Source organism: Eurytemora carolleeae, unplaced genomic scaffold, assembly GCF_000591075.1.
Source record: "Eurytemora carolleeae unplaced genomic scaffold, Eaff_2.0 scaffold58, whole genome shotgun sequence".
NCBI classification, from domain to species: Eukaryota; Metazoa; Arthropoda; class Copepoda; order Calanoida; family Temoridae; genus Eurytemora; species Eurytemora carolleeae.
This window is the reverse complement of record NW_019396025.1, coordinates 360,221-378,443: the sequence shown is the minus strand read 5'-3', so window position 1 is coordinate 378,443 and position 18,223 is coordinate 360,221. Positions and strand designations below refer to the sequence as shown.

The window sequence follows — 18,223 nt, the reverse complement described above, 5'->3', positions numbered from 1 at the left end:
AGTATACTTTACTAAACATATTTACGACTCATGAGGGCTATACTGAACCTATTTACAGTACAATTTCACGGAGGGATTTTACTTACCATATTTACAGTACATGAGGGGATATTCTAAAAATATTTACAGTACACTTTAGTGAAGGGGTTATAATCAACATATTTACAAAATACCAAAACAAAGGGCAACATTTTGCCCCATTAAAAAAGGAAATATGATAATAAACATGGAAAGATACTGGTTTTGTTTTTAATGAAGGCAAACTAACATTGTTTACAATTTTCATCATACTTTATTAATTTTCATCGGATTAAATGAAAAAGGGTTTAACATATTTTTAATAGAGAGGGAGGGGGGCATAATTTAAGAAATACATACCCCTGAGAATGACTGACCTGTCTTAGCTCTAGCTTTATCTCCTCCAGACATTGAGCAATATATTTTCCTTCACTCTCACGGTTGTTCCTTACAATTATTCAAATCTATATTTGGTTTCCAACATGTATATATATATGAATTTACAAAAAGCTGAAATGCCTTGCGTTGCCCGTGGAATAAAGCTATTTCAAAAAGACGAAACAAAGACCATAAAACCAAAAAACCATTAAAAGTACATTATGAATGATAAGCTTAAGTATCGAATTTTGATTTCAGAACTTTCAGCCTTTTTTGACGTCTAACGGTTAAAGGCTTTAGTAAACGAGAAAATACGAAATTCCAAGGATTTGTAATAAATTCTTAATTTCCCAATCAACTAATATCACAATTAATAAAAGAAAATATTAAATCCCAGAAAGCATATTTATTAAACTGACACTTGAATTATACAGTGAGACCCATATATCTGTTGAATACGAAACGACTGTTAAAACTTAAGTTAAGATTTCAGAGAGATGGTTGATTGAATTTAGTCTTTCTTTCTAGAGTTCCGGCACCTATACGAAATGGGTTTATTTTAAATATTAGAAATAAGCTTGGAAAAAATAGAAAGGACTGTGGGCAGCTGAATAACGAACTTCTACCTGATTCCCCTGACCAGATCTGTCAGGTTCTTGTCGAACATTCTCTCCAGGTTTCCCTTCACCTTCTGTAGCGCCATCTTCTACTGAAATATACACAAAATATATAATCTTGGAATTACTATATTTAACGAATATTATTTCCTAAAAAATATAATTTGAAGAAATTAGATATTCATGAAATATACACAAATGTATAATTTTGGAAATCCTTTATTAATGAATATTATTTTTTTAAATTGCTATTCCAAGGAATTAGATATTCATGAAATATACACAAATATATACTTTTGAAAATCCTTTATTAATGAATAATATTTTTTAATAATTGTTATTCCAAGAAATTAGATATTCATGAAATAATACAGCAGACACAACATTTAAGGCAGAAAACTTAAATGAAACTTGGGCGCAATTCGTCCTGATTATAAAGTTTCATATCATAGTTACAGTATGGGTAACCCTGTATATCCCTTGGAATATTTAAATTTATAGCCGTGCTCAAAACAATACGCCGAGTTGGTATAACAAATCATATTAAATAAAAATAATAACTAATCTAAATCACAAATGGTAAGAAAACAATAGTTTTCCTACTCATCAAATTACATTTGCAAGTAGAAATCATGCAGATTCTACAAATAAAATCATTGAATATACTCTAAATATTTCAAATATCTGAAAAATCTGTTCCTGCTGTTAGTAGAAATCGGTGTCTGAGAATTGAAGTGTACTGTGACGAAAACACTTGTTTCATTTCCTCATTTTGGGCGGTAATATTTTTGTAGAGTTTATTTTTTAGAAAATAATGCTGAGATAGAAGACCACTTTATGTTTAGATGAAAATTAGAAAATTATCAAATATTGAAACGACACATCAACCAATAATAGAACAGACATGTTTTCTTTATTTTCGATTTTTAATTGATATTTAAAAACTTTAGTCTACAATAAGCCCCCCAATAGAAACCAGCTGATATTTCCTCCCCCTTTTTAATTAATAATAATTTTTTTTCTCAAATATTTCCTAATTGTGAAATTTTATTAAAACGCAAACTTTATTTAAAAAATTAAAAATATATAATTATACACCCCCACCCTCTGTCGGAACTCGGAAGACATTAGTGTACACTTTGTCTCCGCCATATTCTTTCTACCTGCATCCGTCTTCCTTCCTCACAGCTGACCGGAGCTTGACTATTCCTCTTGCTTAAGTATGTCTTTCTGGAGAGCCGCTGGTCTTAAGTAAGTTTATAAAAATCATTTTTAACGATAAATTTTTGGTTAGTATTACTGTTTAAGAGATAACTTTTTAATAGGACGAATTAATGGCGCCGGCCATGTGTATTTTTCGACAGTTGTGAACGTAAAGTTGCCCTTCAGGCTATTATTACTTAATTTTTTTCTAAGAAAGACAAGCTGGCTCCGTCCTAGAGAACGATATTTGGTATATTCCTAGAGAACGATTTTTGGACCCCCCCCAGTGGGGGGGGGTCCAAAAATCGTATATTAGGAGTTACCAGAAAGTGTCTCAACTTAACCTAACCCGCGGCCGCAGCGCTCGGCCCCGTAGCCCATCCTAGCCGCAGCGCTCGGCCCCCTAGCCTATCCTAGCCGCAGCGCTCGGCCCAGAAAGTGTCTTAACCTAACCTAACCCTAAATAAAAGAAAGTGGCATAGCTTAACCTAACCCGTGGCCGCAGCGCTCGGCCCAGAAAGTGTCTTAACCTAACCCTAAATATACACTAATTTTGTTGCAAATGAAGACTCGTCCTGGCCTTAGCGCTCGGTCCCCTAGCCTGTCCTAGCTGCAGCGCTCGGCCCAGAAATTGTCTTAACCTAACTTAACCCAAAATAAGGTGAGAGATAGCATATTATTTGACATTTAAGATGTCGCAGCGCACGGCCCCCTAGCTTATCCTAGCCGCAGCGCTCGGCCCCCTAGCTTATCCTAGCCGCAGCGCTCGGCCCAGAAAGTGTCTTAACTAACCTAACCCGTGGCCGCAGCGCTCGGCCCCCTAGCCTATCCTAGCCGCAGCGCTCGGCCCAGAAAGTGTCTTAACCTAACCCTAAATATACACTAATTTTGTTGCAAATGAAGACTCGTCCTGGCCTTAGCGCTCGGTCCCCTAGCCTGTCCTAGCTGCAGCGCTCGGCCCAGAAATTGTCTCAACCTGACACTTAAAATAATTTTTAAAAAAATAATATTTTTCTCAAAAATGAAAAATAAGTGGTCATGTATAAAATTGATAAGAGTTGGGGTGGAGGGGGGGGGGGGTGTCCAAAAATCGTTCTCTAGAACAGGCCTTTAAGTCCTGTGATTTACTGTAATGTGATTCTTAAATGCCTTAATTTTAATGTAATTTTGTTTAAGAAAAGTTACTTCTAGTTCTTACTTAGTGTGTCCAAAGAAAACCGTAGTGGTACAGCTTTAGCCTCAATTTAGTAGTTGCACCAAAATTTACTGTTTTGGACATGTTTGATGTCTACTAAAAAGTTATGATCTAATGATCTAAACTAAAGCCTCTTGGCAAATTAAAATCAAATTTAAAGTTTTTGATTTTCTCAGAAAAAATAACCATTTAAATTTGTAATACATTGATGCAAATATATAATCTCATTTGTTTGTTTACAATTCAAATTGTTATTTTCTCGACAATGCCGGCATCATTGACTAGGCACATAACTGCTCTGTCTCTCATATCAAGGATGCTTTTTCTTAGTACTGCAGGGTTCAAGGCAGCCATATAATGTTTTGCATTACCTGGTTCAAGTTACTTTTGGGAATTTAAGATTTCCACATAAATAGAAATAGCAAGGATTGAGGCTTTGTAGGCCAACCCCTTATTAGGCATCAGCAGAGCTCAAACTTGTTTTAAGTGTGCTACGAGAATAATTGAAGGCTCTAGTTTAGGTCTTTTTTGGGACACTATATATGAATACAATTTTGGATTCTTTATTATTTACTGAATTTGTAATTATGTTGTTGTTCAGCTACGTACAGTACAGCAATATTGCTGCACGTTGTGTACGCAATGCCCTGAAGAAGGACCTGGCCGCTGACGCAGAGAAGAGAGCACTGGTCAACATCAAGTTCCAGAAGTTCGAGGCCGGCAAACCTGTTGGTAAACTTTTACATGGATTTTTTATGAGCTCTAAGCAGGGGGGATGATAGTTCTCTACCTGTGTGCCCAGTTAGGTGTTCTGCACACTTACAACTATTTACTAATATTGATATACTATAGGTTAGGCCAGAATCAACTTATAAGAAACAAATATGCAGTACGCTCTCGGTATAGGTTATGGCCTGTAAAATTAGTAAAAGATTAGCGTACATCATCACTCTATACACTATAACCTCGTTGGTTCTAATGATTTATTTAATTGTTGAGGATCTGCGTCAAATTTCTCCAACTACAAGCAAAATTAAATTTTACTTTTTCGTTATTTTTTGTGTCGAAACTAGATATTTCAATCAGAAATATGGGGCCTAATTTAGTTGAATCACTTTTCTTGAACTTGAACTCATATTTCTCTACTGTTTTTTACATTTAATGGGATGGGATAAATAATAATCTATATAATAAAGCTTTTCGCTCATATACAGTTAAACCCAGAACTTCGGATTGATCAGAAGAATTTTTAAAATGTCGTCTTGAATTAAATTTTTTTTTTTGTAAAGTAAGATAAGTAAAGACGGCTTACTATTATCAGTAGGTTAAAATAATCTTTCGATGTCTCAAACTTATATTCTTCAAAAATCGAATTATTTAAAAAGTGGTTTTAAAAATTTATGGGAAACGCCAGGCATTTCAGCTAGTCCCTAATATTAAAATAAATATTGAATTTTTCTCTTTCGTTCAGAGGGTTGTATTAGTAATATAGTAATATAATGAAAGCTATTATCCTCTACGGGAATTATGGCTTATTTTTATTATTGTTATTTAAGAACTTGGGTTACAACTTACAACTAAAAATTACATTTTTACATATTATATATATATTATATATTATTATTATTATATATATATGTATATATTTACATATAACATTTACTTTCTTCGCATTTGCAATTAGAAAATGTTGAATTTCTATTTTTTACATTATTAAACTCGAATAAATTAAGAGTTACAATGCATTTTTATTATCGGGTTTAAATTATAAATGACATTTCTTATTTCTTATACCTTAAACCTTTTCTCTTCCGGTTTGCGCCCTTCATTATATTTTAGCTCAGAAACCCAGCTTTGCCGTGTAATCTAAACTTTTCCTGTAAAAGTCAACCCACTTCTATATATAAATTTGGCTTGTCTGTTTGTTTGTTTGTATCCAATAAACGTCAAAACGGCTGAACCAATCGGGCCCAAATTTTTTGTGGGACATCTAGGGACCCCAGGGAAGGTTTATGAATGATCAAAATTTTGGATATTTGTCTCCATCAAAATTCGATCTTCGTTAAATTTTTCAAAATTTTGAAAATCCACGAAATTTTTTTGTGAAAATCCGCGAATTATTTTTGTTTTGTTTTACGATGTACACAAAGAGAATATGTTCACAATATATTTAGAAGATGGGCGCGAAGCGCCCTCTAAGGCTAGTAACTTAAATTTCAAAACTAAACTAAAAATATTCCTTTGGCCCGAGCGAATTCCAAAACCAAAATTTGAGACATTGGTAAAGGGGTTCCTAAGTTATTATCGGACAAACAAACAAACAGAGATTACTTATAATTATATAGGCAAAGACTGTCCCAAGCTTTGTTATACATTTTTTTGAAAATAAAAATGTTGTATATTTTTTTCTTTTTTAGGAGCCAAGGCATAGAATCTCTCCCTCACTGATCCCTCCAGTAGTCACGAAATGTAACACAAAAATAAATATATCTATGTTCTTTTCCTCGAACAAAATATAAATCGAAAAATTTACGTTTTGTTGTTGTTTATTATTTCTATTTTCAGATGAATTTTTTCGTTACTCACCTGTTTCACGCTATTTGGAACCAGTGAAATAATTATTTAAATTCATAATTCTTTAAAATAGAATTAAAAATAAAACAAAAGATTAAAGAAAATTGTCAATTGACCTCTCATTCAACATAATGGTATTTCCGAATTGCAATGGTACCCTTTAAACCTTATCTGATCAAAAATTTGGAAAATATCATTTTCTTTAGCTACGCTATTTTTCTCTTTTAGAGGAATCACAATTGAAATCAATAGTTAAACCTGGATACTTGATTTATTCAGTATTCTTGATCAAGCAAAGATTTAAATGGCACCTTTGTGAAAATCGACCTATCACTCTGTATATGGACTACAGTCTCTTTAAGCAGATTCAAAATCCACTTTATGTTGGTTACAGCTGTAAATACTTAATTATCTTCAAAATCCACTTTGTGTTAGTTACAACTGTAAATACTTTGTAATTCTCTTCAAACTCCACTTTACGTTGGTTACAGCTGTAAATACTTTGTAATTCTCTTCGAAATATGCTTTATGTTGGTTACAGCTGTAAATACTTTGTAATTCTCTTCAAAATCCACTTTACGTTGGTTACAACAGTAAATACTTTGTAATTCTCTTCAAAATCGAGGATGCAATCTTGTATTATTTGAATTTAAACTCGGCCAGTATTACATGAAGTGAATGATAGTCATGTTTTAGCCACGGAAGCTCCGTATTGAGAGCCATGTGTTAGTTTTAATACAGAGGAACCCATTAAATCTGTAAACCTGTTTTTAATACACAGGAACCCATCAAACCTGTTAAAGGATGACGACTGTTAAGACTCGAGCAATGATTTTAAAGTCCATCTAGCACGAAACATTTGTGCGCATATAGTATTAGCACTGATCTTTGCCTAAAATGTTTATTTTCATACTATTAATCAATTTCCTCTATAAAAACTTGAAATGCACATAAGATGTTAAATGTCGTCTTCTTATTTCACAGTTTGATGGTTCCTACAGTGAAACCCTTAATAAAGAATACACCGTTAGAATTTATCAAATGTCGTCTTAACAATTTTTCAATGAGTTTTATACTATATTACGTAAATTTCAGTATTTGCGAAAATGAATAAATAACCATGAATATGAGGGAACCCGGAACAGTTTTAAAGAGTTCCATATAATCATTTAATTAAAAAACTAAATATCTGCAACATTCCATTATCAGAAAGTGATGAATACGACATTTGCTGAATTCTTTCGATGTATTCGTTATTAAGGGTTTCACTGTACCGTATGTTTTGCATATTTGTATTGTTAAGATGAAAAGTATGATGTATTTCTTTGTTTTGAAGTGGATTAAGATCAGTGCTGAAGTTTAATTGGAACAGACAAAATTATGTTGGTAAATTTTTAACAAGATAAATTGTTTCACAGACGATTTATCAAGATTTAAACTGAAATGATTGATTCTTCCCAAAAAAATTAACGTTCAAGTACAATGGTTGGCGTTTTTTATAAATACAATAAAGACGATTTTTCTGTTAAGGTTTTGATTTCTAAAAAAAATTTAATTAGTCAAATTACAAGTTAACAAGTAAACTAAACAAAGTCCGAATTTAATGAATTTGAGCCGTGTCTCAAATTCGCTAAAAACCTGCTTCAATTGAACGCCGGCTTAAATCTTGAAACATTTAATACAATTTTAAGTGGAACCAACCATATTTGAGCCGCGGCTCAAAATCTTTAAATTCGGCCTCAAGTTTCCATGCTGTTTGAAAGCTTGGTAGAAATCGAAAGTCTTCTTCACTGTATTGATATATACGACGACGACTGTATGACAACTTATTTCTGATTTTCTTTTTGGTTGAAATATTCGTGACAGACTAGGTAGGATTTCAGATTACCCACATCAAACCTTCCTAAAATACAGGATTCATAGAAGATATTACTGACTGATACATGGTGTCCCACGAAACATGAGTTATGACAGTTGGTAAATAATTTGGAATGTCTTCTTCCCAATACTGTAAAAGATATTAAAGACTTTGCATTTTTTTTCGTTCAATAAAATCTTTTACTTTTAATATATTTTACTTTTATATCAATTTTACTATAATATGACTACCATTAAATATTCTTATTTTTCTCTTTGGTATTAAACAACTTAAGTAATTATGGAAGAAGACATTTTAGATTATTCACCAACTGTCATGTTTCGTGGGACACCCTGTACGTAGGGTTAACCTTCACAAATGAAACTTTTAAGACGACGGCGAAATATTTGATATTATTTCGATACTTATATTTAATTAAATTTTCTTCTCAAAAACTCATCTACTATGGATAACCCTGTACTCAATTGGAAAAGAAATATTAAAAAAGCGCAATTCTAAGAATTCCGATATTTTTCTTCTTTTTGGGACCTCAAATTTTTTTTTGAATTGCATAAATTATCTTTTGATCCGGTTCCTTTAAGATAATAGCTGTAGACCTCAGTGTGGTTGATTAGATAGCTGATAAATGTTCCTGTCGCATCTGAAAATTCAAAAATACAGGGATAACCAAAAACGGTGGAATTATTGTGTTGTCTTCTAATAACACAATGTTAAAGATTTGTAACTTATTTTTCTAAAACTGTGGTATTAACATTCTCAGAGACATTCATTTCAGTTTTATCTTCTAAAATTTACAGAACTCGCAGTAGATTAACAAACTTATAGCCAGGTGTGCGTATTAAACAAAGATGAGGTTTAATCCTAATTATATACTGGTGATTACTGTAGTTTAATGGAGAATCATTGTCCTTATTTATCAATACTCTTTGGATCCTTGGATCTGGCAATCCCTTTAGAATCAAGAAGTTATCTTCTTTACTCTTGGATCTTCCTTTACCTTTAGATTCAATAGGTTGATCTTCTTTACTCTTGGATCTCCCTCTACCTTTAGATTCTAGAGGTTGATCTTCTTTACTTACTCTTGGATCTCCCTTTACCTTTGGATTCAAGAGGTAGATTTTCTTTACTCTTGGATCTCCCTTTACCTTTAAATTTAAGATGCTGATCTTCTTTTCTCTTGGATCTCCCTTTACCTTTGGATTCAAGAGGTAGATTTTCTTTACTCTTGAATCTCCCTTTACCTTTAAATTCAAGAGGTTGATCTTCTTTACTCTTGGATCTTCCTTTACCTTTAGATTCAATAGGTTGATTTTCTTTACTCTTGGATCTTCCTTTACCTTTAGATTCAATAGGTTGATCTTCTTTACTCTTGGATCTCCCTTTACCTTTAGATTCAAGAGGTTGATCTTCTTCACTCTTGGATCTTCCTTTACCTTTAGATTCAATAGGTTGATCTTCTTTACTCATTAAGAACGCATCCAGATGAACCAAGGCAGGGTTAGAGAGAATGTAGAAACAAGGACATTGGAACCTGGAAACTGTATCCTAAACATAAATTGGAACCTGGAAACTGTATCCTAAACATAAATTGGAACCTGGAAACTGTATCCTAAACATATATTGGATAGTGTTTGAACCTGGAAACTATATCTTAAACCTATATTGGAACCAGAAAACTACAGGGTGTCCCAATAAAAATGGGAATTCAGTGACGAATTGGATATCGTCTTTGTTATGAATTAGCATTGTAATAATTCATTGTAATACCTAATTTCAAAAGCCAAAATAGTATTATGTCTGCTAGAATTTATTTTATGAAAAGGGTAAATGCATAGAGAATAGAATATATAGAGAGGAATTTACTAGAAAAAAGTGTAAAACGGCCATTTTTTTGTACTGTTTCCATACTGCAGGTGTACTTCACATATTTGGCATGGGGTGAAGGGAGCAGGTGGGGGGGATAGATAAAACTCCTATGAATGCGCGAATTCTCTATATATTCTATTCTTTATGGGTAAATGGTTATAAAGATGTGTATATAATGTCTCCACAAGATAAACAGTGATGAGTTTACTCTGTTTGTATACTGCAATTTTCTTGTTTTACTATAAAGTAAAAAGTATGCAGCCAAAACATAAACAAACAAAATGTGAACATAGCAGACGAAACTCTTACAGATTACAGCTTTCTCAGTAGGTATCAATATACTAAATTAAAGAATTATTAAAAAGGACGATATCGAATTCGTCACTGAATTCCCATGTTTATTGGGTCCACCCTGTACATCCTAAACATATATTCGAGAGTGTTGGAACCTGGAAACTGTATCCTTAGCATATATTGGAGAGTGTTGGAATCTGGAAACTGTATCCTAAACATATATTGGAGAGTGTTGGAACCTGGAAACTGTATCCTAAACATATATTGGAGAGTGTTGGAACCTGGAAACTGTATCCTAAACATATATTGGAGAGTATTGCCTATTGGAAACTGGATACTGTATCCTAAACATATATTGGAGAGTGTTGGAACCTGGAAACTGTATCCTAAACATATATTGGAGAGTGTTGGAACCTGGAAACTGTATCCTAAACATATATTGGAGAGTATTGCCTATTGGAAACTGGATACTGTATCCTAAACATATATTGGAGAGTATTGGAACCTGGAAACTGTATCCTTAACATATATTGAAGAGTATTAGAACTCATGGAGACTGTTTCCTAAAATATATGTTGGAAAGCGTAAAAACCTGTAAGTGAAAATAAGGTTTACATCTCCTCTATTGCGGGTTACTCTGTAGTCTGTATTTTGTATTTAGTGTAAATCCCAAACATAAAAGCAGTTGAAGAGAAGGAAGATAAAGATAAAGGAAATGATGGTTTAGAATGTGTGTTGTGGACGTCACGCATAAATGGCAGTTAGTTTTAAAACATGCAACACAGAAAAATTATAAGCATCTAAAACTTTTTTGTTTTGCTTTGAATAATGTTAAAAACTTTCATGAACACTTTCAATAACTTTATTGAACAAACCTGAGGTTTCGGTTTCTCCAGTAATCTTAGAACTCTGTTATTATCTCCTAGCTCCAGTATACCATGCTTACTCACATTCTCTTCAGAACAATCAGTGTGTACTAGGTAGCAAACCTAGAATAGGAAAATAAGAGAACTTGAACCTGGTACAGGAGAAATAGAACCTAGAATTGGAAAACTTGAACCGGAATAGGAAGCCTTGAACCTAGAATAGTTGTAGAATTAGAGAACTGAAAAGATGTAAACTGGAGAATTGAACAGATTTAGAATTAGATAGTTTAACAGATGTAGAACTGGAGAACTGAACAGATGTAGAACTAGATAATTAAACAGATTTAGAACTAGAGAATTTTACAGTCTGAGAACGAACAGATGTAGAACTAGGTAATTGAACATATTTAGAACTAGAAAACTGAACAGATAGAGTACTAGAGAACTGAATATATGTAGAACTAGAAAATTGAATAGATGTAGAACTAGAGAATTGAACAGATTTAGAACTAGAGAATTTTACAGTCGTAGAACAAGAGAACTGAACAGATGTAAACTGGAGAATTGAACAGTTGTAGAACTAGAAAATTGAACATATTTGGAACTGGATAATTGTACAGATGTAGAATTAGATAGTTTAAAAGATTAACAGATTTAGAACAAGAAAACTGAACAGATGTAGAACAAGAAAACTGAACAGATGTAGAACTAGAGAATTGAACAGATTTAGAACTAGAGAATTGAAAAGTCGTAGAACTAGATAACTGAATATAAGTAGAACTGGAGAATTAAACAGATGTAGAGCTAGATTATTGAACATATTTAGAACTAGAGAACTGAATATATCAAAGACTAGAGAACTGAACAACTGTTACCTCCTGAACTGTCTGCTGGAGTCTGCTGAACTCCTGAACCAGACTACGTAGGTTAAAGGATTGATAGAATAGTGTGTCTCCTGCCACTACCAATATATCATTCTTTCTCTGAACACAATAGATAACAGAACATTCAGTGTTAGATTATACTGTTTTTTAATGATACTGTATACTGTACAGTAGACTGTCTATTTGCTACCGTACAGTAGTCTGAACATTTGCTACCGTACAGTAGTCTGAACATTTGCTACCGTACAGTAGTCTGAACATTTGCTACCGTACAGTAGTGTGAATATTTGCTACTGTAAAGTAGTCTGAATATTTGCTACTGTAAAGAAGTCTGAATATTTCCTACTGTAAAGAAGTCTGAATATTTCCTACTGTAAAGAAGTCTGAATATTTCCTACTGTAAAGTAGTCTGAATATTTCCTACTGTAAAGAAGTCCGAATATTTCCTACTGTAAAGAAGTCTGAATATTTCCTACTGTAAAGTAGTTTGAATATTTGCTACTGTACATCAGGCTGAATATTTGCTACTGTACATCAGGCTGAATATTTATTACTGTACAGCATTCTGAATATTTCTCACAGTACAGCAGACTGATTATTTGCTACTGTACAGCAGTCTGAATATTTCCCACTGTGCAGCTGGCTAAATATTTGCTACTGTACGTGTAGGTACTGTACAGCTAGCTAAATATATACTACTGTACCTAGAGGTACTGTAGAACTAGTAAAATATCTGCTACTGTACCTGTATGTACTGTAGAGCTAACTGATTATATGCTTCTGTACCTGTAGGTACTGTACAGATACCTGAATATCTTCTATTGTACCTGGAGGTGCTTTACAGCTAGCTGTATATATCTGCTACTGTACCTGTAGGTACTGTACAGCTAGCTGAATATCTGCTACGGCCCCAAGTCTAATACTGTTGCCATCGGTCAAATCATTCAAAATCGACACCTAGATAATACAGAATATTTACATATATACATATATATGTAACTATGTATTCTTAATAAGATTTTTTTAAGATTTGTAACTAAACTCTTAATTATTTTCTTCTCATATCAATTTTTCATTACAGAACAGTACATTAATCCCTAGCAATGATGGACGTATTCGGACAGCTCTGGAACTAGATTAACTATTAAGGAACACCCAATAAGTTAACAGAAAATTCTCAGGCTTGAGCATTCAAGCCTGCCCTAGACATCTGATCCATGTTTACAATCTTTGTTATTGTTTACCAAAAAAAGAATATCTTATGCTAGTTATACTGTACTGTACTGTATTGTAATGTACAGTACTTTCCTTATCCTTGTACTTTGGTTCGAGTTGATCCTTCCAAAGCTGTAGTTGAGCATAGAAAACTTGGTTTGTCACCACAACTATTCTAAACAGGGTTGGTATGTTACCACAACTATTCTAAACAGGGTTGGTATGTTACCACAACTATTCTAAACAGGGTTGGTATGTTACCACAACTATTCTATACAGGGGTGGTATGTTACCACAACTATTCTAAACAGGGTTGGTATGTTACCACAACTATTAGAAATAGGGTTGGTATTTTACCACAACTATTCTAAATAGGGTTGGTATGTTACCACAACAATTCTAAATATGGTTGGTATGTTACCACAATTATTCTAAATAGGGTTGGTATGTTACCACAACTATTCTAAATAAGGTTGATATGTTACCACAACTATTCTAAATAGGTTTGGTATGTTACCACAGCAATTCTAAATATGGTTGGTATGTTACCACAACTATTCTAAATAATTGGTTGGTATGTTACTACAATTATTCTAAATAGGGTTGGTTTGTTACCACAACCATTCTAAATAGGGTTGGTATGTTACCAAAACTATTCTAAATAGGGTTGGTATGTTACCACAACTATTCTAAACAGGGTTGCTATGTTACCACAACTATTCTGAACAGGGTTGGTATGTTACCACAACTATTCTAAATAAGGTTGTTACCACAACTAATCTAACTAAGGTTGCTTTATATTACCACACACAATTCTAAACTGTTTCCTGCGTTTTAAACTGGAGTTTGTCTGTACTCGAAACGGGTTTAGTTGATAGAGCAAGGAGAAATTCAGACGATTGTCGGCGATAAGCCTATCTTCTTTTGGGAGGGTTTTTATTGAAATTGTATCTTAAGAATACATGCAGAGGTACCAATAAAGAATGAGACCTGAAACTGAAAAATAGAAATAGAAATTAAAGTGTTAAGGTGCATGGAAGAATCTAGGGGTAACACAAACACTGGATAAATTCAATTAAATTCTCATCCTGAAAAATTACCACTGCATTAAATCAAAAAACAAGAATACCTATAATTCTGTTGCGACATTTTGTCATACGTATTCAGCTAAATTTCATAAATATTCATCGTATTTTTAAAAATATTCACCCGATTTCAGAAATGTTCAGCTGATTTCGGAAATATTCAGCTGATTTGAATATTCACCCGATTTCAGAAATATTCACCCGATTTCAGAAATATTCACCCTATTTCAGAAATAATCAGCTGATTCTATAAATATTCACCCGATTTCAGAAATATTCAGCTGATTTCATCTGCCATTTTTTCTTTTTAAACCAACAATTTAATCATTTGGATCCTACCTTTGGCAGGTTAGATCTAAGTGAGGGATCCAGTGAGATATTAAAGGTTTGGATCCAACCGGGAGAAGACATTTAGGGATTCCCAACAGAAATTTATACTCTTCAGAGGACTCCAGATCTCGTGACAATCTAGATATTTATCAAGATCACGTGACAATTAAAATATTTCTGAAGAGCATATGACAACATCAAGATTACATGACAACCTAAAAATTCTTTAAGGTCACATGACGACAACCAAAATATTTCTGAAAATCATGTGACAAGTTTAATTTTCCTCTTGGATATTATCTTTATCCTATTTTTTGTTTTAAGAACCAGTTAAAATTGAAAAATTATTTGTTTATTTTTATGCCCACCTTGTTCCATAACCAGCAGCTAGTATAATGGTATCCATCTTTAGTCTGAAATAATTCTTCTTCGTCACTTTTCTTTTTTTAAATTATTCCCTGAAGCAAAACAGTTATCCTTATCCCAAATTCTTGTTTACAAAGAGTTCAGCACTGGAACTGGAAATTCCGGTTCATTAGAAGTACCGTACTGACTTTAAAGAAGCTAATTGTACAGAGTACATACAGACCATAGACGGCTAAAACGGGACAGTACACCAAGTGAATCATCTCCAACTTCTTGTGAGATTATTGTGTCTGTGTACAATTTCTGGGAGTTTAGCCTGCGCAACATGATTTACAAGTTTGATGGCTTTCCTTAAACAGCAGAGCCCGAATCGTCCCAAATTAACGGGCGTATTTAAGACGTATACTACATTGTCAGTGGTGAACACATAATCTAATTTTACTATGATTTCTATTTGTTCTCGCTGAGAGGGGTCGTGTTTCACTGTACTTCGGAGGGCCACAGTCGGAGACGTCATATGTTTGCAAAAAGTACGGATGGGACGATTCAGGCTCCGTACACTTAATGTGTACAGAGATATGGTGCATGTATTGTTCCTTAACGTAACCCAAGAAATTTATATTATGATAAGGATGGGCATGTTCAAATCTCGTTAGTTTTTTAAACGTTTAAAAAATATACAGGGTGAGTCCTTTTTTGTGCAACTCTCCTACGTATGTGTATATAATTATTTCTATCGAAATCTAAAATTTTAAAAAGATTGAATCACAGAGTATTCGCAATTTTTAGTTCTGGTCTAATTTTTAAGGAAAAGTTATTTCAATTCTCTAGTTCCTTTCATCTTAGTATATTCTAAAGTAAATTTGTTTTTCTGAACTTTTGATTTTGAGAGAAAAAAGATTGGCGAATTGTTTTTTGGCCATTGGAGTACAAAAAAAATACAAATTTTTTGAAAAAACACCATTCATGGAGAGTTGCACAAAAAAGGTAAAATTTTGCACAATGCACCGCAAATCATACATTTCCGACTCATCCTGTAGTTTTATTTGTTCTCAAATTTTGTTCATAATTCCTCTATTTCGTTCGTTTTTTCACTGAACTAACGTTCAGAAAAATCTTTTGTTCAGTTAAAAACAATCGTTTTTTCCAATAAATTGTTTTAAGTAAAAAAATGTTTTCTCCAATCGTTAAATTTTTCTCTGAACGATCCAAGTTTGTCATTTTTTTAAATGTTTACTATATTTTTGTTCGTTCTCAAAAATCTCGTTCTTTCACAAAAACGATGTTTAGGGTTTTAGCCTACTAAACATCATTGTTTTGTGTTAAAAAGTGCTTCTAGTAAATACAATTTCCATAAAAGACCCCATCTTGGATGAAATATTTATCTCTAAAATGTCGTTTTAAGTTTTAACCATCAAAATTAGGCATAATATTCGAAAATGTGCTCGGTCCCATTTCTGAAGATATTAATTTCGTTTTCACCCACTCGTTTCTTCTACTTCAACTTCCATACATTGGGGGGAGGAGGGGTCGTCGTTAAAAAATTTTACTCTAAAATTTCGTTTCAGTCGTCAAAATGTACTCGAAATGTAGTCGGTCCCTTTTCAAAAGATTTTCAAAAAAAAATTGAAATCTTTTTTCGTCTTTTAGTTTTACACATCCTCACTTCAATCATTGAAAATGTTCAATTTATTCTATTCTATCGTATAAAACGTAAAAATATAATTATAATTTGAATTTTTTAAAATCTTTGAAAAGGAGACCGAGCACATTTTTGAATATTAGGCCTAGCTGCTTTTGAAGGTTAAAACAGCATTTTAGAGAACAATTTTTCATTGACGACCCCCCCCCCCCCTTTTGTGGGAATTGCACCTGCCAGGAATTTGAAAGATATTTAGTATAGGCTAAAATGAGTAAACACACTTTTCAGAGACACCCTGTATTATGTTTACATTTAACTATATAGATATACCATTAACTAGATAATAATCTTAATTAAGTCTGATTGGAGCCAAAATCCTATTGAACATACATTTAAATTACAGATAACTATATAATTACATTAAACAATGTTGTACATGTCATTTTATGTAACTATGTTTCAACGTTGTACACGGAGATATTACTACTAGTACATGCATGGGGCATCGTTAAGAGATCCGTTTCTAAAAATTCAAAGTTTTAGACTTTTAAAAGGCTGTACAAGGCTTTACAAGAATCTGAGTTGTACAAGAATCTGAGTTGTACAAGAATCTGAGTTGTACAAGAATCTGAGTTATACAAGAATCTGGGTTTAACAGGAATCTGAGTTGTACAAGAATCTGAGTTGTACAAGAATCTGAGTTGTACAAAGATCTGAGTTGTACAAGAATCTGAGTCATACAATAATCTGAGTTGTACAAGATTCTGAGTTGTACAATCTGAGTTGTACACGAAATTGAGTTGTACAAGAATCTGAGTTGTACACGAATCTGAGTTGTACAAGAATCTTAGTTGTACAAGAATCTGAGTTGTACAAGAATCTTAGTTGTACAAGAATCTGAGTTGTACAAGAATCTGAGTTGTACAAGAATCTGAGTTGTACAAGAATCTGAGTTGTACAAGAATCTGAGTTGTACAAGATTCTGAGTTGTAGTGTACAAAGATCTGAGTTGTACACGAATCTGAGTTGTACAAGAATTTGAGTTGTACAAGATTCTGAGTTGTACAATCTGAGTTGTACAAGAATCTGAGTTGTACAAGATTCTGAGTTGTACAATCTGAGTTGTACAAAAATCTTACCTGTACATCATTAATATTTCAAACTTGCTTTCATTACATTATGCAAAACTTTTACTCCGATTAAAGATTGTAACCGACCGATTTTTCAAAATGGACCTCAACACAATGCTCATCCGTTGGTATTAATCACGGAGGTACAATGGTCGGCGTTTATATCAATACAGACGACATTTCTTTTTAAGTTTTGATTTCTAACAAGTTTTTTTCATATTACAAGTTTACAAGTAAAGAAAAAGACTGACAGCTTTCTTTGGTTTCAATGACATTGTTTATGTGTATCCATTCATCTGCTGTTTAAAAGTTTGGTAGAAATCAAAATTAAAATCGAAAGTCGTCTTTATTGTATACGACGACGACTGAATTACAACATGGAAATTTAATAACAAAATTGGAATCGTCTTCACTATTTAATACCAAATAATAACAACGAAAAATGGCTGCTTGTATAGCAATTAACGGTAACAGCTGAACTAGTAAAATATATTCTAGCAAACGTAACTTTATTTTGACTAGTTAGTTACTAAAATGATAATTCTGAAAAAATGACGATCTAGAAATGAATTCCCATGTTTATTGATACAAGTCTGTAGATTGAAGCAAAAAATCACAAAACAATAATTTTTCTATAACTCAGTATTTAAAGATTTAATAAAAAATACTAGCAAATAAAAA

The 18,223-nt window shown here is 32.9% G+C and overlaps 2 protein-coding genes across 7 annotated transcripts in view; both read right to left on the bottom strand.

Moving 5' to 3' along the window:
* Positions 1-15,033, bottom strand: part of LOC111710131 (AP-3 complex subunit delta-1) — a 36,532-nt gene extending 21,499 nt beyond the window's left edge. For 2 of the 5 annotated variants that reach the window (XR_002767025.1, XM_023484205.1), the window contains exons 1-3: positions 8,041-8,046; positions 1,023-1,104; positions 396-465 (exon numbers count right to left, since the gene is read on the bottom strand). Coding sequence is in view for 4 of the 5 variants with exons in the window: in XM_023484205.1 (XP_023339973.1) it covers positions 396-465; positions 1,023-1,099 (147 nt within the window). In the remaining variant the exon portion in view is untranslated. Of the gene's footprint in view, positions 1-395; positions 466-1,022; positions 1,108-8,040; positions 8,047-13,088; positions 13,095-15,021 lie in introns of those variants that run through there. The other 3 variants (XM_023484450.1, XM_023484379.1, XM_023484280.1) reach the window with 3 other exon arrangements.
* LOC111710651 (uncharacterized) lies at positions 7,781-14,881 on the bottom strand. Of its 2 annotated transcripts, XM_023484802.1 has the most exons (9): positions 14,773-14,881; positions 14,414-14,542; positions 13,083-13,164; positions 12,645-12,731; positions 11,766-11,873; positions 10,900-11,013; positions 9,298-9,409; positions 8,439-8,504; positions 7,781-7,888 (listed from the first exon to the last, which is right to left on the bottom strand). In XM_023484802.1, exons 1-9 carry the CDS (start codon positions 14,808-14,810, stop codon positions 7,812-7,814), a joined length of 813 nt encoding a protein of 270 aa, XP_023340570.1. In that variant the 5' UTR covers positions 14,811-14,881; the 3' UTR covers positions 7,781-7,811. The 2 variants fall into 2 exon arrangements, with proteins under 2 accessions (XP_023340570.1, XP_023340637.1); XM_023484869.1 differs by lacking the exon at positions 11,766-11,873.
* Positions 15,034-18,223: the final 3,190 nt, after the last annotated feature.